Source organism: Leopardus geoffroyi, chromosome D3, assembly GCF_018350155.1.
Source record: "Leopardus geoffroyi isolate Oge1 chromosome D3, O.geoffroyi_Oge1_pat1.0, whole genome shotgun sequence".
Taxonomy (NCBI): Eukaryota; Metazoa; Chordata; class Mammalia; order Carnivora; family Felidae; genus Leopardus; species Leopardus geoffroyi.
Window position 1 is genome coordinate 34,439,834 of NC_059339.1, and position 23,123 is coordinate 34,462,956.

Sequence of the window (23,123 nt, forward strand, 5' to 3'; positions counted from 1 at the left end):
TATTGTATAAAGTATTCCCCTGTTAACAGGTAAATTACTTCTAAGATATACCTTCTATATATGTGTGTCAACACTTTCAAAAAAAAAAAAAAAAAAACAAATGCAATTAAACAATGGTGAGAAATACCAATCATATAAGAAAATCTTATTTCTAAGGTGTATCTGAGAAGTCCATTAACTCCCATCATGGTTAAAAAAAAATCTTTAAAGGGCCAAATACATAGCAGAAAAAAAAGGCACAGGATGTCTCAGAATCCAGATAAAGCACAATGAATGTCCATTAATACCCTTCACTGAGCAATCACTGTAGGCTCATCACTAGGAACTGAAAAAACATGGTTGTGACTTAATGACAGTTATAGTCTAAGTTACTGCAGACCATATAGTAAGAGTTACATCATCCTAAAAATATAAATATATACACACATACATACATGAATACATCAATTGAAAGAAAAAAAAGAAATGAGTGTGTAGCACAGTCAGTCAATCAAGGAACAGTTGCCAGTGGAAGAACAGTTTGAGTGACTCCTTAAGGGAAGGCAATACACTAAAAATTGAAGAGCTAAATTCTCAGTGGACAAGATCTAAAGGCACACCATGGAAACAGTAACTAGTATGTCTAGAGTTTTTAATACAAGTGCCCAACACAAGGGGCTACGTGAGAGAAAGTGTTTTGAAAAGTACAGGCTGTTCCCTGAACGACACAGGGACTCAGAATGCCAACCCCCCATACGACTGAAAATCCACATCCAACTTTTGGCTCCCCAAAAACTTAACTGATAGTCTACTGTTGACCAGAAGCCTTGCCAAGAACATAAACTGTGGATTAACGTTTATTTTGTATGCCGTATGTATTACGTACTGTATTCTTACAATAAAGTAAGCTAGAGAAAAGAAAATATTATCAAGAAAATTAAAAAGAAGAGAAAATGTATTTATAGTACTATACTGTCTTTACAGGGAAAAACCTACATGTAATTGGGCCTGTGCAACTCAAACTTTTCTTTAGAAACATTAATACAATGAACTTTAGCAATCTAGAACCCTCAAAGAAAAAGTCATTCTGAATAGTTTTATGGATTCCCAAGGATAAAACTGGTAGCACCAAAAAACTATTTTAAACTACATGGAGAGGGGCGCCTGGGTGGCGCAGTCGGTTAAGCGTCCGACTTCAGCCAGGTCACGATCTCGCGGTCCGTGAGTTCGAATCCCGCATCGGGCTCTGGGCTGATGGCTCAGAGCCTGGAGCCTGTTTCCGATTCTGTGTCTCCCTCTCTCTCTGCCCCTCCCCCGTTCATGCTCTGTCTCTCTCTGTCCCAAAAATAAATAAACGTGGGGAAAAAAAATAAATAAATAAAAATAAACTACATGGAGAGAAATAATTCTGTCTTCCAATTTAGCTAAAAGGCTTAAAGATTTAGAGAGCAACTTCCAAAATGAGTGTAGTCATTGTTTTATCTTCTTTTCCATCTATCTTTCCCATCAGCTGACAACTTGGACAAACACCAACACATTCCTCCTCGGCTACCACATCATAAGATTCACTAAAAACATCTTTTCTAGAAGGACTCCTAGCTCTGAGTCTTTGAGTCTACATACTGAAACAGGATTCAGTGTCACAAAGAACTCAGCAGTGTGTCCTTCACTGCCTTTGCAGTCAAGTTCTACTTCTAAGCACTCTCCATGGGCTTGCTATAGGCCCTCACCCTTTGCATAATTTGGTGTTTTTAATCTGCTGTGGACGTAAAAACCAGGCAACTGAGACACAATTATCTTAGGAATACTTATCAGGATCACACAAGCATGTTTTGTTTTTGTTTTTTTTCAAAAAAAAAACATATACGTGGCTGGGTCACGCCCCCAGAGATTTTGAGGTGAAAGATGGGAGGTCCATGTGTATTCCTGTTCCATGTGTTATCGTGACATATAATGGGAAGCGAAATCTACTGCTAGTAAGGAAGAGTAAATGGTCTCCATGTGAAGCCTAAGAAGGTCCCCCATAATTAAGGTCCCCCATTCTCATACTTGTTTCCTATTTCTCAGCTATGTCAGGTAATACTGTTAAGGACAACTATCTTGGGAAGTCTGATGGAAGAAAGGAAGTTTATGGAGGGCATTAAGGATGACACCAGCACAGACTCCACAGCAGGAGTAAGCAATCCACACAGAGAAGGAACCAAGCATACTCCCTGGATTACAAGTAAACAAAAAAGGGAGTCATGAAACTAAACTGTTTGGCATTTACAATAAAAGGCAGAAACACTCATCTAATTTGATACAACCAGCAAAAAAGAGGCACTGTACATTTCTAAGATTCTGAATAATACTTGTACAGCTGCATGCAATATGTAACAATAGCTAAAGATCTGAAGAGAAGGATCAATCACAAAAATGATACACTATTTCAAAGATAAAATAGTAAGAGCAGAGAATGTGGTAGCAAACTGTAGAAATAAAAGATATAAAATTTTAAACTGAAAATAATTGCTTATAAATTGACCACAGACACCCCCAACCACAAGGGTGAGAAATGTTAAACAGCTGGCATATAGTAAGGTAACAGAAGAACATAATTAAAGGCAAGCCAGAATAACTTAAAAACAATTTCTCTCCCTCCAGATGAAACTCTATTAATTAAGACCAAATTAAACATAACCATAAAAATGTCGGAATTTAATACTGTTCAAAATCAGAACATGATTTGCTACCTGAAACAGTCACCGTCAACCCTGGGTCAATAATTCCACTGTTGGGCCTCACACAGTACCGACGAGGTGCTGTAGTCTTCACTTTGAAACACACTTTTCTATCGGATGGATTTCGCAACTTAAGATTTGTAGTGACTACATCTGTGAAGGGGCCTGTAAGGTTTAAAAAACAAAAACAGAAAAAAAATTTAACTGGACTCACACTTATACGAAGCAGAATTCAAAATTCAATGTATACAATCTCAATTTTATTTAAAGTATATAATGAAATCTGTGTGCCTAACTGTATCAAAACACTAACAGTACTTCTTTCCAGGTACTACACTTACAAGAGTTTTATTTTCTTCTTCTTCCCTTATTATACTTTACAAAATTTCTACACGAACATGTATTATTTCTATCAAATAAAAAGTATTCCAAACATTGTAATTTATGAAGTAAGCCCACAATTTTATTATACGTAGTGTGCTCTTGCCACATTACTAAAAAGATCAGGTTTTTCCAGTGGTCTGCAAACCAGTGCCAGTCTTTAAATCCATTTACCAAGAAAACTGCAAAAATGTGTACATCTGAAGATACTACATCCAATGACAACAGTGCTCTTGCTTCACATCTCAATTAGGTTCAATTCATTCACTCATTCATCCATTCACTCACATATTTGTTAAGTATTTATTATGAGCACTGTGTCAAATGCTCTAAATACAGAGTTTTAAGTTTTGGTGATGTACCCAAACGTGAAATTATAAAACAAAGAATCCAGAAAGGTAATCCAGTCCTGCCTAAACTGAGTAAGTCCTAAACTACTAGAACCTCATTTTGTTAAAGGGGGGGTAAAAGAAAGGTTGTGACCATTTTTTACCTTGGCAAAACAAACAAACAAAAACAAAACAAAACTGTAGGGCATTATGTACATCAATTCAGACAATAAAATGAATACTTTTTCCATTGGGCATAGAAGATAAATTTAAAAAGTATGTCCCAAGAGGAAGCAATAACCACATAACTTATAACTAACACAAAAGCAATTTTAAATCATTTTCAAAGCAATCAGTTTTAAGTTATATTTTTTAATGTTTTTATTTATTTGCTTACTTACTTATTTAGAGAAATAGACAGAGACCGAGCAGGGGAGGGGCAGAGAGAGAAGACAGAGAATTCCAAGCAGGCTCTAAGCTGTCAGTGCAGAGCCCAACACAGGACCAGAACTGACAAAACTGTGAGACCATGACCTGAGCCAAAATCAAGAGTGGATGCTCAACCAACTGAGCCATCCAGGCGCCCCATTAAGTTATATATTTTGAAAAGCAAAAAGGCTGAAATCAAAGACTACTATTACAAAGACTATCTTTATTTAAGGAAACAAGAGTAAGCATGTCTTTTAAAACTTTATCATTCGGAGCCCAGAATGAGAAATTTTCAACTCTACCAGGTAGTTTCCCATTTAGTTGAACACTGGAAAACCATCTAAGACAAAGGTTTGATGGGGAACAACAAATACAGTCAAATGAAAAGAGGCACTAGGAAGAGTGCAGGAGCAACTAGAGGAAAAGAAACAGACTTCAAAGTCAGGCCATTAAAAGGTACTTATTTCAAGTACTAAGGAGTGAAATAATCTTATTCTATGCTTGAAGTTTTAAGTTATAAAATATTTTCTAACAAAGACTTAGAACCAGGAAGAGGGAAGAGACAGAAATGAGAAAAGGTTAGCACAAAACATAAAGACAGGGAAACAGTTACAAAAAAAGATTAAAGAAAAAGTCATTTAAATCAACAGTTACATGTCCTTTTTTAAAAAAAATATATATATGAAGTATGATCTTTTAAACGGCTACCTTTAATTACATGATCAAATAAATCATTTAATTTGTATATTATCTTACTCCCTTTGATTCTTTAATTCTAAATGCTTGCATTTTTCAACAAGCAGCTACTTAACAACCCCACCACACACTAGCAAAAGAGAGGTACAGGGGAATATTGCAATCTATCCATTTTCCACTTGAACCCACAATACCATTGGCTAGCAACACAGTTTAAACTACTGATGAAACTAGGGGTCTTAAAGATATAGATTCCATTTCTTAATATTCTCAAAATTCATAAGTTACTACAGATATTTGAGAATACATAAATTTTTAAAGGACTATTTCAAGTAGGACTTTAACATTAGTAGTAAGCATGGCCAAAAAAACAATTTATTAGTAACATGACAAAAGAAACCTTTCACAAAACTTTAATTTTGAACAATCCTATACTTTTATAACATACGTAAGATTTTTTAAATGATCCCAATTTTAGAGGAAAACAATTTTCCAAAATAAGGTAAAATAACTTTTTTAATTTTTGAGTGTGTGTGTGTGTGCGCACAAGGGGGCAGGGAGAGAGGGAGGGAGAGAGAGGGGGAGAGACAGAAAGAAAGAATATGAATGAATGAATGAATGAATGAATGACTATGAATCCCAAGCAGGCTCCACACCTCAGCAAGAAGCCTGAGGTGGGCTCAATCCCAGGACTGTGAGATAATGATCTGAGCCAAAAGCAAGAGTCAGACGCTTAACCAACAGAGCTACCCAGGTGCCCAAAATAACTGACTTTTAAAACTGATTTAGAAAATGACCATATATCAATTTTCATCAACATATAAACTCTGAAAGAATACTGAAAATTTATATGCAAACTATCTAAAGATGAAGATAACAGCCCACCAAAAAGAAAAAAGCCCACCAATTTAAAACAAAGTTCTTAACTGGATATGTTAACCGTATGAGTAAAATGTGAAATTACCTACTTACAAACGAATAAGCCCACCTAACATATGAATTTGAAATTTTCTGCTCCATTGTGTCCCTATAACCAAGCATCTTAACAGTGCTCTCCCAGTAGAAATAACTCCCTGCAGATAGTTCAGAGTCTGAGCCCATTTTCCCCGGTTAAAATGGAAAATCAGCAGTTACTGATGAATGTTAGCATAAGAATGACCACATTTAACTGTTATAAGAGGTCTTGGAAAGAAACATCAGGTCCACTTTTGTGGGTCACAGAACCCTTTAAAAATGTGATGAAACCTATATACTACCCCAGAAAATAACACATGTGAGTGAAATGTTCACAAAAATTTTACATGGAATTTTTTGGGGGAATATGGGTGAGACAGGAAGATTAGGGTGGGTGGGGGGTGCTGGGGTGTATCATAGATCCCTGAGCCTACAGGTTAGAAAGACCTGATGAAATCCACCTTTACAGACCCTCAAAAATAGAGGGAAAGTTACATAATTTATTGTAAGCACTACAACCAAATCCTAAATCCAAGGGTGATTCTCCTCACGGGTATTTTTGTCTAACATCAGGACTGGGTGGGTGGTGCTACTGGTGGGGGGAGAAGAGGAATGAAGATCTTAGACATTCTGCAATGCCTGGGCAGTCCCATACAATGAAGTATATCATGCCCTCATCCGACCAAATTATCATATATTCCTTCAAATTATCAAATATGCCTTCAAATTCATATTGGAAAAAAATCTCTTTTCCAGAAATAGATCTATTGTGTAAAAAAGGAAAAATTTGTTCTCCTTCCTCTTGAAAAGGTTACATTTACCATCACAGAAAATTATTCTACCAACAGTAATGCCACTCATGATACTTGAATCACCACAACACACTTGTTATCAGTCAGGAGACATTTGTAGGTGACATACTCGATTCTATCCTTATCCACAAATTTTCTTATTTTGCCCTTATTTCCAAATGTTAAAGAAAACCAGTCAGTCCAATTCAGGTAACTGTTGAATTCTCTTAAATCCAAACTTACTTGTTATTAGGAAGGTTACAAGTACCTGGCTAGTTCACTACGTCTTTTGTTATAGTCATGCCCAAACATTTATACTAAAAGGCATATTTCATTATAAATTTATTTTTTTAATTCTCTTTTAGGGTATAGTTAGGGTATTATATTAAAATTTTAATTTGGGGGCACCTGAATGGCTCAGATGGCTAAGCATCCGACTTAAGGTCGGGTCATGACCTCACCGCTTACAGGTTCCAGCCCGCCTCAAGCTTGCTGCTGTCAGCATGGAGCCTGCTTCAGATCCTCTGTCCCCACCTGTCTCTATCCCTCTCCCGCTCACACTCTCTCAAAAAAATAAACATTAAAAAAAAAAAAAAAAAAAAAACTTTAAAACTTTAATTTTTATGCTGGTAGGTAATTTTATATATGAATTTCATTTTGAGATAGTAAAGCAAGTATTAAAGAATATAAAATATACAAATGGGGTACTATGTCCAACAGGGTTAAAAACCACTGCATCACCTCAGTAATCTGCTTGACTGACTGAAAACTTATCCTCTGCAATGCTTAAGTGGTTAAACCAGTAAGAAAAATAAGTAGGGGCACCTAGGTGGCTCAGGTGGTTGAGCGTCAGACATCAGTTCAGATCATGATCTCAGTTTGTGAGTTCAAGCCCCAGTTCCAGGCTTGCTGCTGTCAGTGCAGAACCCGCTTCAGATCTTCTGTTCCCCGCCCCTCTGTCCCTCCCCCACCTGTGTTCTCACTCTCAAAAATAGATAAAACATCAAAAGAAAAGAGAAAGAAAAAGGAAAGAAAAGAAAAACAAGTAGAAGCACCTGGGTGGCTCAGTCAAAGTGTCCAACTCTTGATTGGGCTCAGGTCATGATCTCACAGTGGTGAGATGGAGCCCTACCTCCGGGCTCCAAGCTAGGCGTGGAGCCTGCTTAAGATTCTTTCTCTCCCTCTCTCTCTCTCCCACCTCCCCTTCCCCCTGCCCCTCCCCCGCTTGCATGCACAGTTTGTGTGCTTACTCTCTGAAAGAAAGAAAAAGAAAGAAAGAAAGAAAGAAAAAGAAAGAAAGAAAGAAAAGGAATTACCTTAAAGTCAGCATAGGGATCAACTTTGCACAGAAAGAGACAGTAACTGGGATTGGGTACAAGGAAGGTTTTTAGAACAATAGCCAAGTTCTAGTTCTTGTCTTAGGCAGTGATTACACGGGTATTCACTTTTTGACAATTCTACAAACCATACATATTTTTCATTTATGCAAAACAATTTTTTTTAGAAAAGCTGATCCTTGATGTAACCTATAAAAAAAAAAAACCTGAAAACAACAGTGAAAAGCAGTTTGGATGAGAAAGTGAACATCTGAAGCAATTTATGTAAAAACCAATATTCATGTTTTGAGGACTACTAAAAATCCCTGTATTGAGGAAAATCCTGTTAGGTGTCTAACGTAACTGCTTAGTTTAACATTTACAAACAATTACTAAAAGCGTCCATTTTTTTATTTTTTATTTTTTAAAATTTACATCCAAATTAGTTAGCATATGGTGCAACAATGATTTCAGGAGTAGATTCCTTAATGCCCCTTACCCATTTAGCCCATCCCCCCTCCCACAACCCCTCCAGCAACCCTCCATATTTATGAGTCTCTTCTGTTTTGTCCCCCTCCCTATTTTTATATTATTTTTGTGTCCCTTCCCTTATGTTCATCTGTTTTGTCTCTTAAAGTCCTCATATGAATGAAGTCATATGATTTTTGTCTTTCTCTAATTTCACTTAGCATAATACCCTCCAGTTATATTTCATTCTTTTTGATTGCTGAGTAATACTCCTTTGTATATATACCACATTTTCTTTATCCATTCATCCATCGATGGACATTTGGGCTCTTTCCATGCTTTGGCTATTATTGATAGTGCTGCTATAAACATGGCAGTGCATGTGTCCCTTTGAAACAGCACACCTGTATCCCGTGGATAAATGCCTAGTAGTGCAATTGCTGGGTCGTAGGGTAGTTCTATTTTTAGTTTTTTGGGGAACCTCCATACTGTTTTCCAGAGTGGCTGCACCAGCTTGCACTGCCACCAACAATGCAAAAGAGATCCTCTTTCTCCGCATCCTCGCCAACATCTGTTGTTGCCTGAGTTGTTAATGTTAGCCATTCTGACAGGTGTAAGGTGGTATCTCATTGTGGTTTTGATTTTTATTTCCCTGATGATGAGTGATATTGATGAAAGCGTCCATTTTAAGATGACCTCATAGTATACTAGTCACCAATCACAGCTACCATACATACATCCTACGTTAGAGATGAAATTTTACTGTTTATATGTAAATTTCACTATTTATATTCCATATAAAACAAGAAAATTACACAAAATAGTTTACATTTATGTGTACTCATCAACTAGAAAAAAAAAAAAAGCTACAGTCAAAATAACCTTACCTTTTACAATTACATGGGTTGTCTCCTCCTTTAGTCTCACTTTTAAGCAGCCACCACATTTTCTGTCACTAAGTATTCTAATTCCAACTACAATTGTTATTACTTACAATTGTTATTCCAACTACAACTGTTATTTTGTTATAGCCAAAATCCTATACCCAGAAACAAATTCTAAAAATCAGAAATGTAACACACACAAATATTGTCTCTATGTAAAAAAAACTCTGAACATAAATTTGTAAAAACCTGGAAGCTAAAATCTCAAAAATGTAGCACAAGGTGAAGTCACCTCATCCAGAAGGAGGTCCCAAGTGGGAATGGCCTGCCTCCTTTACCTAAGAATATTTTTCCAGCATGAAATACCCTTTATACTCAGTATACCTAAAATGCTAGCATTCAGAGCAATGAGTTCCTTCTAAATAGTGGGACCCTTATTCTCCAAACCCACAATCTTAAAAGGAACCCCAATAAGCTTAAAAAAGTACAACCACTCTGACTAAACAATTTTTTAAAATGTTGTCACCCATCCACATTTTGATACGAACTGCCATTGAAGTTTTCTTGGAATGTCAAGATGAGTTTAGGTGCAAAGAAAACTGAGTTGTGGAAGAGAACAGTTGGCTTTTTCCCCAACATTGTATTGAAAATTTTCATACAAAGAAACTGAAATCATTGTAAACAATCATATACCCGTTACCTAGATTCTACAATTAACATTTTGTTGTATTTACTTTAAGACTTATCTATTTCATCTCTCTGCCCATCCATCTTATTTTTAATGCATTTCAAAATAAGCTGAAGACATCAGTACACTCACTTCTACTAAACACCTCAATATGCGTATCAATTTGAGTTCACTATTTGCTTACTCTGAAAAGAATCAAATTTTAATTCATGATAAGCAGTAATACAGAGCACAGAGCATTTTAGAAATAGAAAAGGCCTCTGAGGGGCACCTGGGTGGCTCAGTTGGTTAAGCATCCAACTCAGCTCAGGCCATGATCTTGCAGTTCACGAGTTCAAGCCCCGCATCAGGCTCTGTGCTGACAGCTCAGAGCCTGAAGCCTGCTTCAGATTCTGTTGTCTCCTTCTCTCTGCCCCTCCCCTGCTCATGCCCTCTCCCTCCCTCCCTCCCTCCCTCCCTCCCGGCCTCTCTCAAAAATAAATAAAAGCATTAAAAAAGAGAGAGAGAGAGAAGAAAAAGGAAAGAAATGCCTCTGAGATGAAGCTTAAAATAAGCAGGCAACATACATGAACATTAATTCATGAACTCTGTGACTTCCATTTATTTTTTTTTCCAATATATGAAATGTATTGTGTGACTTCCACTTAGATGACCTACTCAGAGGCCTATTAGGAGAGAAGTCTCCATTGGCCTCTAGCATTTCTACATGTTCTGCCAATAGGAGGCCCTGGGGCTTTCATCCAGACTATCTTCTCAAGGATGTCTTTAAATAGTGAACAGTCTTGGAAAACAATGTCTCCTTCCTAAGGAGAGAACAGGTTTGCTTACTGGCTAGTAAAATAGGTCTTCCTCTAAGAAAAAAGGTGAGGTAAGTTTCCATGTAGCCCATTAGGAAAGATTCAGGCTCCCTACGCTCAAGGGACAGTCTCAGCTATGACACAGAACCACTATGGGAGCAGCATCTGCCTAAACTGAACCCCTGTGTGTTGCCCTTTGAGGAGGCAAAGGAAATTAACACAAATATAAAGCTCGTGCTGTATGTAGTGTCATGAAGAATAAAGTCCTTTGTCTCTAAACCCGGGGATCACATATATCTTTTCTACCAATATTCATAAAATTGTAGTACATTCAATTTTTAGAACCTTTAGTTCTTGACAAGATCTTTCTGAGTTCTTGGCTATAAGGAACAGACTCAGTTAGCAGCCTCTGTATGATTAAAAACAGACAGTGCAATGAACCAAAGCACGAATCTTGGAGGAGAAATATGACTGACCATACAATTCACACAATACATAGTCTATACCTCTCAATGGCACTTCTCACTTACTTTTTTACATACATGTCTTATCCAACAAAACTACAAGCTCCCCTAAAAAGAAACATTCACTTCCTCCTTGAATGAACTGAAGTAATTAACACAGACCTTAAGTCATAGTAGCTGTTCAATATTATTTGTTAAGTAAATACACACTGGAAGTATCGTTGGGACAGTCACATGAATTCTTTTTCATCAACATACAACAATGACAAAAATGTCAGAAATATGTATGTTCTGTTTCAAATGCTACGACTCTAGGTCTTCATAAGTCATTTATGTTGACCATTACATTTTTACTCCTTCATCCTTCCTTTATTGAAACAGAATAGGTAAAAATTCTAATAAGGAAAGCTGGATGCTCAGCTCAAACATATAAATAATTCTGCTGCAGCAAAGCAGGTGATGACTACACTTTATTCAATGTTTCCACAGGTTTTAGCAAATTAATAGCTATATCACTGATTAAACAGTTTTCCAGTTACATGAAGATGACACTGAATACCTGTCATACTAAATTATGTATGTGAAGTAGATACAGTATAGTATACAGAATATCAATTAAGAATTTGCACAGTAATAGTAGCATGGCAGTAGTAACAGTAAAAATAGTGTTAACAAAAAAATTTTTATAACAGCTAGCCTTTATTGAGCCTTCACCCTGTATCAAGAACTTTGCATGAATTATGTCCCTCATAGGCTTTAACAAGACACTTTATTATCCCCATTTTACAGATAACTTGCCTGAAACAAGTTAAAACACCTGTCATAAACTACAAAGCAGTGGAAGTTGATCGTCAAACCTGGTCTGACTCCAGAGCCTGAACTCTCATAAATTCTATATGTATTTTATGCAAACTACCTAGCTACAATTGCTTCCTAATTCATAAGCATTCCAGGCAGATTTCTGCAGCAATAAAGCATGAAACTGCAGTCAAATCATTAATATATGATAATGATTTTTAAATGGATATATTTCCCTTGGTCCCATGTACAGGTCAACAACTGAGTATTTCCTGAAGTATCATAAACACTGAGAAAATATCCTGTGTTTTACATCCAAGAAAGCCCTGTAACATTTTCTTTAGAATTTTTAAAAATGAAGTCACCTTAATTTATTTCATTTTCTATTTTTTTTTTCAAACATATTCAAATCTCAGACTTGAATGTGGGGTCCACAAAGACTGGGTCTTTGTTCTGTTCTCTACCATATTCCCAGCAGCTGTAAAAATCCCTGGCATAGAGGGTAGTGAATAAATACTATATTGTACAAATATTTTTGTCCAAATAAAGAGTTTTTGTCCAAATAAAGAGTACTACTTTCTGGAAAACAAAATGAGTCAATGCTATTCAAGAAGGTTTTAAAAACACTAAACATATTTTGTTATAAAGTTTCACTAACATTAATTATAAAAATATGGATCCTGACATTAATAATGTGTCATGAATACATGATGAGAGTGCATCACAAAAAAATCTCCAAAATACACTGAGTACAGCAGTGTGTAGCCATTCAAAAAAAAAAATCAATTTTCCCATTCTAGGGTCTTAAAATCATAGTTAAAAGAATTCATCAATAAGCAGGAACCATGTCTTATTTCTCCTCTACCACTTTCAAATAATGTAGTAGTGTTCTGATCACACAGTTAAATACTCACTCATTACCTTCACATGGAAAAGCACCTAAGTAAAAAGTCAAAGCATCTATTTTCTTTGTTCCTTTGGAAGCCTTTTGGAGAGGGAGGGGCTAGTTCCTGTCATCAATGGTGTACTATGACTTTCATAAAAACTGTAACACAGTACACTGGTTTTGAGGCTTAAGAGCTAAAACTATTAACCAGGTGATTGACCCCGACCAAATCACTTGACTTCTCCAGGACAGTCTAACCCCTGCAGTAGACAGGGGTCATTAGTAGACAGAATGACCTTCCAAGGCTCCTCTGGGCTTTAAAATTATGTAACATTACGGGGGCGCCAGGGTGGCTCAGTTGGTTAAGCATCCGACTTCGGCTCAGATCATGATCTCACGATTCATGAGTTCAAGCCCTGCATCAGGCTCTGACAGCTCAGAGCCTGGAGCCCGCTTCGGATTCTGTGTCTCCCACTCTCTCTGCCCCTCCCCTGCTCATGCACTCTGTCTCTCTCAAAATTAAAAATTAAAAAAAAAAATAAAGTGACATTATGATCAACTTCACCTACTGCCTATCTTCTACTCCATGGTAAAATGGCAGATAATTCAATCCTAAATTCTCACAGCCTTATTAACATTTTGCATAAAGTTATTGTAAACATTTTAGAAGTGTTTTTTCAGACCTTTTGATGCATAGGCTGTTCACTCTGACTTTAACAATCCCAGTGTCTTGAAAACAGGAAGGAGAGCATAAACAATAAATTATCTTTTCACAGAAATGAAGTATCCTTCTGATTTGTAACTTTATACAAATTATGTCCTTCCACTGTGTAACCATCTACCAAAGAAAAGATGCACACACACCTAAAAAATTATTTGAAAGAGAACATTTCTATTCACGGCCAAACATAAAGGATGCATGCTACTTAATTTAACATCTTTATTTGGGGCGCCTGGGTGGCGCAGTCGGTTAAGCGTCCGACTTCAGCCAGGTCACGATCTCGCGGTCCGTGAGTTCGAGCCCCGCGTCAGGCTCTGGGCTGATGGCTCAGAGCCTGGAGCCTGTTTCCGATTCTGTGTCTCCCTCTCTCTCTGCCCCTCCCCTGTTCATGCTCTGTCTCTCTCTGTCCTAAAAATAAATAAACATTGAAAAAAAATTTTTTTTAAAAAAATAGAAGTGCTCCCTATCTGAAGAGTTTAGAAAAGTTTTTAAAGTCTAGATAAGTAAGATGGTAGGAAATAAAAGGAAAATGCATATTTGGAGAGAAATTAAAATAAATGTTTTTAGCACCATTTACAGATCTAAAATTCTTGAAAATATTTGTACTATGGGAAATGCTAATATTAACAAAAATACAGAATATAAGTATGCAGAATTATACACACAAAATATATAAAAAGAAATATATCGGGGCGCCTGGGTGGCGCAGTCGGTTGAGCGTCCGACTTCAGCCAGGTCACGATCTCGCGGTCCGTGAGTTCAAGCCCCGCGTCAGGCTCTGGGCTGATGGCTCGGAGCCTGGAGCCTGTTTCCGATTCTGTGTCTCCCTCTCTCTCTGCCCCTCCCCCGTTCATGTTCTCTCTCTGTCCCAAAAAAAAAAAAATAAATGCTGAAAAAAAAATTTTTTTTAAAAATAAAAAAATAAAAAGAAATATATCAAATGTTAACAGAGATTATTTCTAGGTGGTAAGATTGAGTAATTTTTATTTGCTTTACACTTTTCCATCCTTTTTCAATTCTCTACATTAAGCACTTATTTTATAATCAGATGGGACTTTTAAACATGTACACATATTAGTTTCATTTGTTCATGAAATCTTTTATTTGTAACGTGCTGGAGGAAAACTGAAAAGATTCAGAAAAACACATCTGAGGATTTCACTGTTATTGAAGTTTTTGGCAGTGGGAAAAGTACTCAGCAAACAAGACCAAGTGATTCATCTTCCCTGATAAGTTATAAAGGTAATTTTTTTAATAGAGAAAACTAAACAGGAAACAAAGATACCCTATACCTTTAAAAGTATGGTAATCACTCCAATTCATGTCAGATTATCCAAGTACTAAAGTAAATATATATATAAATGGATATATGTACGTACACGGATATGTATGGAAGCACAGAGCTACAAAATAAAAGCTGTAAAAATGCAGCCCGTAAGAAACCTAACAAATTGTATTGCAAGCTAAGTATTTTAAAGTCCTCTCATGTTAATTCTTTTTTAGTTAATATCTATTTGTAAAAATGGTAACTAAATTTAATCACACCCTTAAAAAGCTAAAATACACATTAACTACACTAATTCATTTAAAGCTGAATTTTGAAAACAGTACAAAATGTTCACGATTACTCTAGTTATAAGAACATTCCAAATGCCAGTGAAAAGCAACCAGGCAAACTATGTCATATCAATGACAAGTCTTCAAAAACATCTATGTGAATCTTTTTCCCATAAAAATTTAAGACACTGGTTTTAGATTATTTTCATAAAGTGAAGTATGTGGACAATCATTAAGTTGAACATATTTTCACAAATTACGAAGTCCAATCTTGTTTAATCAATGAATTTATTATGAAGAACAAAAATCATGCTTAAGAGTTTATTATAAAGATATAAAGAGTCTCTAGGACACAGGAAATGAAGTATAGCTGGCCTCAAAAGAAGAGGCTGCATTCAAGAGAACCTGGTTCCTGGGACTTCAAGATCTCTGGCCTGCTTTTCTCTCCCTCTTCTCTCTCAACGGAGTTGCTTCTGCTTAAACGTGGCACAAATCAGCCTGCTTTAAAGACCTAAAGCCTATCATCTAAACTAAGTGTGTTTAAAGGGGCGGCATCAAAATTTTGACTAATCAGTCATCAGCATATGTATTGGCTGGCCCTGGGTTAGGTGCTCTCCATGAAACAATCAACACTGGAGGAAGAGGGATCCTAAAAATCTATCTGCTGCTTAGAGCCACCTGGCTCTTTAACAGAATCTATAAACAGAAGCCTTTCTCAGAGAAGTAAATACCCCCAAACAAACTTACATACTTCTTACAAGAGACCATCAATTGATGCCAATAGCAAGAGCTCAAAGAAACGACACACTTATATACAGTTATGATTTACAAATTAGATTTAGATATATAAAGAAGATCTACTTTGAGATAATCATGGTTTTCTATTTGTCTTTATATACCTTGATTTGTGATCTGTTACTGGAAGGTTGCAAACATTGGACTTGTTTTCTATTTACCTTTCTATAACTTGCCCTATTATTAAAAAAAATTAAGACCTCAGACTGTTAACACTTAAAATATTAATTAAAAATTAAACAAAATAATACAGGAAGGACAAATGAAAACCTTCTGATCTCATCTTCCGAAGCTATCTAGTAACAAAACAATTTTAAGTTTTTCTCTCTTATAAAAAAAAGAGTTCACTGTATAAAAAAAGAGTTCACTGTAGAAGTCCTGGAAAACAGAAAAGTAAAAATACAAAAGACACTCACATCCTAAAGTAGAGCCAATGACTTGTTAACATTTTTTTTCCAATCTTTTTTCTTGCACATATTACCATAAACAGGCTCATATTTATGCAACTTTTTAATGCGGAAGTAAGGCTGTTACCACCAATCAACATCACTAAAACTGGGAAAACCAGACACTGTCTATCCCTGATGTGACACAATTCTATCCATGAATTATTTTTACCACCAAATACTGACCTAAATCTAATCAAGCCCTCAAATCTAAATCCAAATTTACAGGAAAGACATCCCACACATACCTAGACTATTTGACAATTCAACCACCTGATCTTCTCAACAAGAGTATGATTAAAAAAAAAAAGTGAGGGAAGCAGTGTTTAAAATTAAGACTCGGATACACGACAAACAAATGCAATGCGTAAGCTGAACAAACCAGCTAAAAAACAGACATACAGGGGAGACCGGGTGGCTCAGACTCTTAAGCATCAGCTGAGGTCATGATCTCACCATTCCTGAGTTTGAGCCTACTTCAGACTATACATTGACAGTGCAGAGCCTGCTTAGGATTCGCTTTCTCTCCCTCTTTCTGTCTTGCTTTCTCTCTCTCAAAATAAATAAACTTTAAAAAATAAAAAATAGAAGTACATACAACTGGGGAAATCTTCAACAGGTTAAATATTAGATGATGTTAAATAATTATTTTTGGTTTTAAGATAATGACATCACAACTATGTAAAGAAAATGTCTCTGTTTATTAGAAAAGCAAACTCAAGTATTTAGGTTTGAAATGTCGTTATCCAGAATCTATACAGCAGCTGGGGCGCCTGGGTGGCTCAGTAGGTTAAGCGTCCAACTTCGGCTCAGGTAATGATCTCACAGTTCGTGAGTTCGAGCCCCACCTAGGGCTCTGTGCTGACACCTCAGAGCCTGGAGCCTGCTTTGGATCCTATGTCTCCCTCTCTCTGTCCCTCTGCCACTCATGATTTGTCTCTCTCTCCCTCTCTCTCGAAAATAAACATTAAAAAAAAAAAAATACACAGCAAACAAAAACTAAACAAATATAAAATGCTAATAATCATTAAACTTAAGTATATGAAATTTAAGTATATAAAAGTTCATTATGCTTTTATGAATGTTTGAAAGCTTTCATAAGAAGTTTTAAACTTTTTATCTAGTAATCTGTGTCCCATTTCAGTTATAATAAACAAGGATTTGCATACAATAGCTCCCTTCTTACATTTAATTTTCTTCCAAAACAACTTTTTAAGGTTGAGGATCCATCCTGTATTAACCACTTTCTCCTCTGAAAGGCAGATAAGACTTCAATGAATCTATCAAGGTTAAGATACAAAAGCACAAGAAAAAGATCAGGAAGTGCCTCTAAAAAAATAAAAGGGTGCTTACTAAACTCTCTTCACAGAACATCTCTGCATGGTAAAGGAAGGACTTACTTAAAGGAAATTAAAACGTAACTAATACAGGGGCACCTGGGTGGCTCAGTCCATTATGCATCTGACTAGATTTCAGCTCAGGTCATGATCTGAATGTAGTGAGATCAAGCCCCACAGGTTCCACACTGGGCCTCTGTACTGGATGTGGAGGAGCCTGCTTGAAGATTCTCTCTCTCTCTCCCTTTACCCCTCCCCTGCTCGCTTTCAGTCTAAAATATAAAATTAATAAAAGGTAACTAATGCAGTAAACCAATAAGAAAATTACCAATACTGACAATCAGAAAATATTAAACTCTGAAGTATAAATCAAGTTTTCCCAAGTCCTTACACTATAAAACCCTGGATTGTGGGTAACTTGGTCTGCAAGTGTTCCGCAAGACAAGCAAACATTTTCAATAAATTTCAACTTGATAAATGAGTGATATATTGCGATACGAGTAGTACATGATGCCGAACATCACATGATCACAACTGAGCCAATGGTTAAACTTGCTTTGATATACGAGAGCTTTGAATTACAGCATGTTTCCGGAACAAATTACGCTCACAAACCAATGTTTTACTGTATATTATTTGTCTACTTTACTGAAAAATCGTGTTTTCTTTTTGTTCTCAGATGTCACACATATTCAAAATCCTTAGAGCCAGAACACCCAGGAAATCACCTAATCCTGCCTGTCACTCCACAAATGAAAAAGGTGAAGCACAAAAAAGAAAAAAAAAAATCTATGGTTAGTCAGCTTTTAACAAAATACCCTATTATCCCTTTCCCGAAACTAAAAAATTTTAAAACCACAACTACCTGCAAAGGCAGATGAAAAACCCTACAGAAAAAAGATGCAAGACGAAAAACATGGGAATTATAGGAGAAACCACTGGAGTCCTATCAATACATCAACTTTATTGGGCAATCACCCATGCCAGATCCTGTTACCATGGATGTAAAAATAAAAGAAATGAATATATCCTCAAGTAGTTAACCTAAAGTTTGGGAGAGAAAAAATACATAAATATAAATACTATGTTATGTGGTATGTAAGTGCTGATTATCACAGATAAGCACAAGCTTCAATAGTGGTCTGAAGAAAGCAGTGACCAACTTGGACTGCAAGAATCCAAGACTTCACAAAAGGAAGAGATTCTTGGAAGCTCCTTGACGGATATGAGGGAGAATGATAATCTGGACAGAGCATGTGCAAAGTCTTGCAACAGCTTAAAGTGTTTGGGAAAATGGTTTCATATAACCTAAAGCTATGTGTAGAAGAGAAATGGGGTGGCAGGCAGTGGATTCTGGACTTTTTCATCTACGTAATGGGAAAATATGCCAGGTTCTTTATTAACCAAGGGAGCAAGAATATGAGGTTTGCATTTTACAAAGGGTAGTTCTAGCAGCAGTGTGGCTAAAGAGAGAGACACTAGAGAAAAGCAGGCCTGTTTACAGACTAGTAGAGAAAAGACAAGAGATAATCACCTGAAATAAATAATTCCCCAAAGCCCAGACTTCTCCCTGAAAAACACATCCATATAACCAAAACCTACTAGTTACCTTTTCATTAATATCTTGAAGGGTCCTAAACACATCTAACATACCTAATGAGATGAGGATCCTTATCCTACCACTCTCCCACAACCCCAAGTAAAATACATGTGGTCCTCATTCAAATATCCACTGGTTTTTTTTTTTAATTTTTTTAAAATATTTATTTTTGAGAGACAGAGACAGATCGTGAGCGGGGGAGGGGCAGAGGGAGAGAGAGGGAGACACAGAATCTGAAGCAGGCTCCAGGCTCTGACCTGTTGGCACAGAGCCCAATGTGGGGTTCGAACTCACGGACCGTGAGATCATGACCTGAGCCAAAGTCGGACCCTTAACCGACTGAGCCACCCAGGCGCCCCTCCAGTGTTTCCTTTTTTAGCTCAGCACACAGCACCACCATTCCTCCAGTTACATAAGCGAGGAATCTCAGAGACGGCCAAGATACCTGTACTCTCTGTGAGCATATCTAATAGACCACCAAGTTTCACTGGCTTGATCCTCCTGAACTTTTCACCATCTCTAATACCAGTCCCTCAAATCAAGTAGTCACCTCTTGCCTGGACCGAGGAAACTAATTCATCTCTATCTCCCTTCTAATACTACTTTACGTTACCAGAATTATGTTTTTTTAAGTTTATTTATTTATTTATTTACAGAGAAGCAGAGACCATGTGAATGGGGGAGGAACAGAGAGAGAAGACAGAGAATCCCCAGCAGGCTCAGCACTGTCAGCATGGAACCCATGAAACTGTGAGATCATGACCTGAGCCTAAACCATGGACATTTAACCAACTGAGCCACCCAGGCGCCCCCAGAATTATGGCTTTTTTTAAATACAAATGTGATTATCACTCCATTCCCTCTATTTCTACCATTCCACCCGCTTAAATCTCTCAGTGGGCTAGGATAAAAACAAAACTCTTTAGTCAACCTACAAACCAGCACCACACTCACCTTGGCTGTCTCCACTACTGTTACACTGACTCAGGCTTGTAAATAACATGAGATATTACTTTAACAGGTTAAGTAACAGTAAACGCTTCATGTTCCCTCCTGCCACACGATCTTTGTAAACACATGCTGCTTCTACTGTATTTTTCTTTCTTTTTCACCTAGGTTAATAGCTTCTACTCATATTAGAAAATCTTAATCCAGTTGTGTCTTCCCTGACCAGGAAGATATTTTACTTTTTTTTAATTTTTTTTTTTTAATGTTTATTTACTTTTGAGAGAGAGAGACAGCGCACAAGCAGGGGAGGGGCAGAGAGAGATGGAGACACAGAATCCAAAGCAGGCTCCAAGCTCTGAGCTGTCAGCATAGAGCCCAATGCAGGGCTCGAACCCATGAATTGTGAGATCATGACCTGAGCTGAAGGCAGACGCTTAACTGGCTGAGCCACCCACGCGCCCCCATTTTTTACATTTTCATAGCACTACACTCCTCTTCATAGTTACATTTCCTTCTTCTAATTAGGCAATTAGTGTCTATCTCTCCCATTAGAACTGCCTCATGAAAACAAAGATTGTATTTTACTCAAACTGTAATTCTAACACTTACTCAACACTTACTACATAGAGCAGAAAGTCAAATCTTTATTGTATAAACAAATTAAAATAAGTGAATTTAAAAGTAAAGCTTCATTAAAGGGTACAGATTCAAGAATTATCTCTGGGATGTAGAAATACAGATTTTAATTAGTAGACATACAGAGTATTTCTGTGTGAGTAATCACGATGCCACCAAAATATTAAAAAGATGGGAAGACTCACAGGCTTGGGTTGTAAAAAACAAAAAAAAAAAAACAAAAAAAAACACCTGTTTGGGATATGCTGCATTTGAAGTGTCTGAGTTACAACTCAAATCCAGATAGTCACTAAGTAATTCTAAAACTGACAACAAAGCCCCAATTAAAATACAAATTTGAGGGACACCTGGGTGGCTCAGTCGGTTAAGCACCCAACTTCAGCTCAGGTCATGATCTCAGGGTTCATGAGTTCGAGCCCCCTGTCCGGCTTCTGTGCTGACAGCTCAGAGCCTGGAGCCTGCTTTGGATTCTCTGCCTCCTTCTCTCTCTCTGCCATTTTCCTGGCTTGTGCGCTCTGTCTCTCAAAATTAAATAAACATTAAAAAAAAAATACAAATTTGAGTGTGTACCAACATGTGCAAAGAGAGCAGGAAAAGAGAAGCCATCAAAACAATGAGACTGAACAAGGAAAGTTTACAGAGATAAAACAAAAAACAAATCAGAACCTCAGAAACATTGGCATTTAAAAAGCCCACAAATGAGACAATAAAGGGAGCAAATTAGAAAATTAGAAGTATATGGAAGTGAAAACAATTGTTTAAAAAGTGGAACTGCCAATAATGTCAAGTGCCAAAGAGAGATAAAAATTGGAAATGATCAATGTGGTTGGCAATCAATAAGCAGTGAGGAGAGAGTAGTACTACAGTGAACAGGAGGTGAGATACAGGACAGATAGTAAATGAACATGGACTATTTTTCCAAGAAGTTTGACTGCAAAGGAAACGAGGGACAGGGAGGGACATGTACCAGAAGGAGTTGGGAGTCAAAGAAGTATTTTGTTTGCTTCTTTTTCAAATGAAAAAATTAAGTGCATTTATATGTTTAAAAGAAGAACCCAGTGGTTGAAAACATGAGAGGGAAAATATCTGAGGGAACATGGTCTAAGCGTGAGTCATGAGGGATTCTACCTTAATCAACAAAAACAGCAGAACAAACAAGCTTGGATATGAGGAGGGTTTTTCTTTCTCAGGCAAGAAAGTATGGATGTGTGCAGATGAGCAGGTGTTACAAGAGAAGACAGCACAAAATGGAAGGGCTTAAATGCCACACTAAAAAAAAAAAAAAAAAATCAGACTTTTATCCAGTGGGCAATCAAGAGCTACTTGAAAGCTTTTAAGGAATGGAGTAGTAAGACGTCATCCGTGGCCCAGGAAAGGGGGGAAATCACCTCAGGGATCTGATGCAGCCACTGTGAAATAGGAGCTGATGCGAAACACCTAAAAATGTGCCAAGTATCTGCCAAGAGCAAAAGCACTCTCTATCCTCATTTGTACTTCTTAGTAACGTGCTATTCAAAGATGCTCTGGCTGACACACCACAGGTTCCTGGGGTCCTCAGAAAGCTTAATTTTCTTTATTGGCATGATATTGTGACGGGCCACCTTCAACACAACGGTTTTGCTCTATTTTCCTTTCTCGGATTATTAGTAGGAAGAATATGTTCACAATTTATTTTAGCATTTTCTAAATTTCCTTCTTCCAACTTTTCTCCAAAACTACTAGTAAGTAGGAAAAACAAAATGTATACTACAAAGGAAGAAATTTCATAATAGTAAAAAATTTAAGGACAAAAAAAAAACAGCCTCTCATATGTTAACATCAAATTTCAAATCTGACTTCTGTGTCAAATTACTGCCAGGGTTTCAACATAATTTGAAAATATCTACCTCTTTTTCATTAAACCAATGCAACAGAAGAGCTACTGTAGAATTCATTACACCATTATAAAAGCACTTTCATATATTGACAATCATATCAAACAAAAAAATTTTTTAATATTGACTTATTTTTGGGAGAATGCAAGCAGAGGAGGGGCAGAGAGAGGGGGACAGATGATCGGAAGCGGGCTCGCGCTGACAGGCTAACAGCAATCAAGTCTGGATGTGGGGCTTGAACTCACGAACCTCGAGATCATGACCTGAGCCGAAGGCTGGACGCTCAACCGACTGAACCACCCAGGTGCCCCTAAAACAAAATTTTTAAGTAAGATACAAAGGTATTTAAAAGATGCATTAAACTGGTATCTGTTTCTCCATAATTGTGCAAAACGCTGATAATTCGTACCAAGATGATTGTTAGGCATATGACAGAAAAATTCACCACCTATTCTCAGAATGATTAAATGAGTCACTTAAGAGAATCCATCCTAGTCAAACGTAGAGTTCAAACTAATTCGAATAAACCTACTGAATGATAAAGAATTTTGCAAACTATCCTTTAATAGACTTAAACTAAAATTTACAGGTGATTTAGGGCAAGTCAGAATGAAATGACTTTATAGCCT

The 23,123-nt window shown here is 36.9% G+C and overlaps 1 protein-coding gene across 2 annotated transcripts in view; it reads right to left on the reverse strand.

Moving 5' to 3' along the window:
• The window catches only part of VAPA (VAMP associated protein A), a 45,918-nt gene that overhangs the window by 19,612 nt on the left and 3,183 nt on the right, over positions 1–23,123 (reverse strand). For both annotated transcript variants that reach the window (XM_045459257.1, XM_045459256.1), the window contains exon 2: positions 2,712–2,864. In XM_045459257.1, the coding sequence (XP_045315213.1) occupies positions 2,712–2,864 (153 nt within the window). The remainder of the gene's footprint in view (positions 1–2,711; positions 2,865–23,123) is intronic.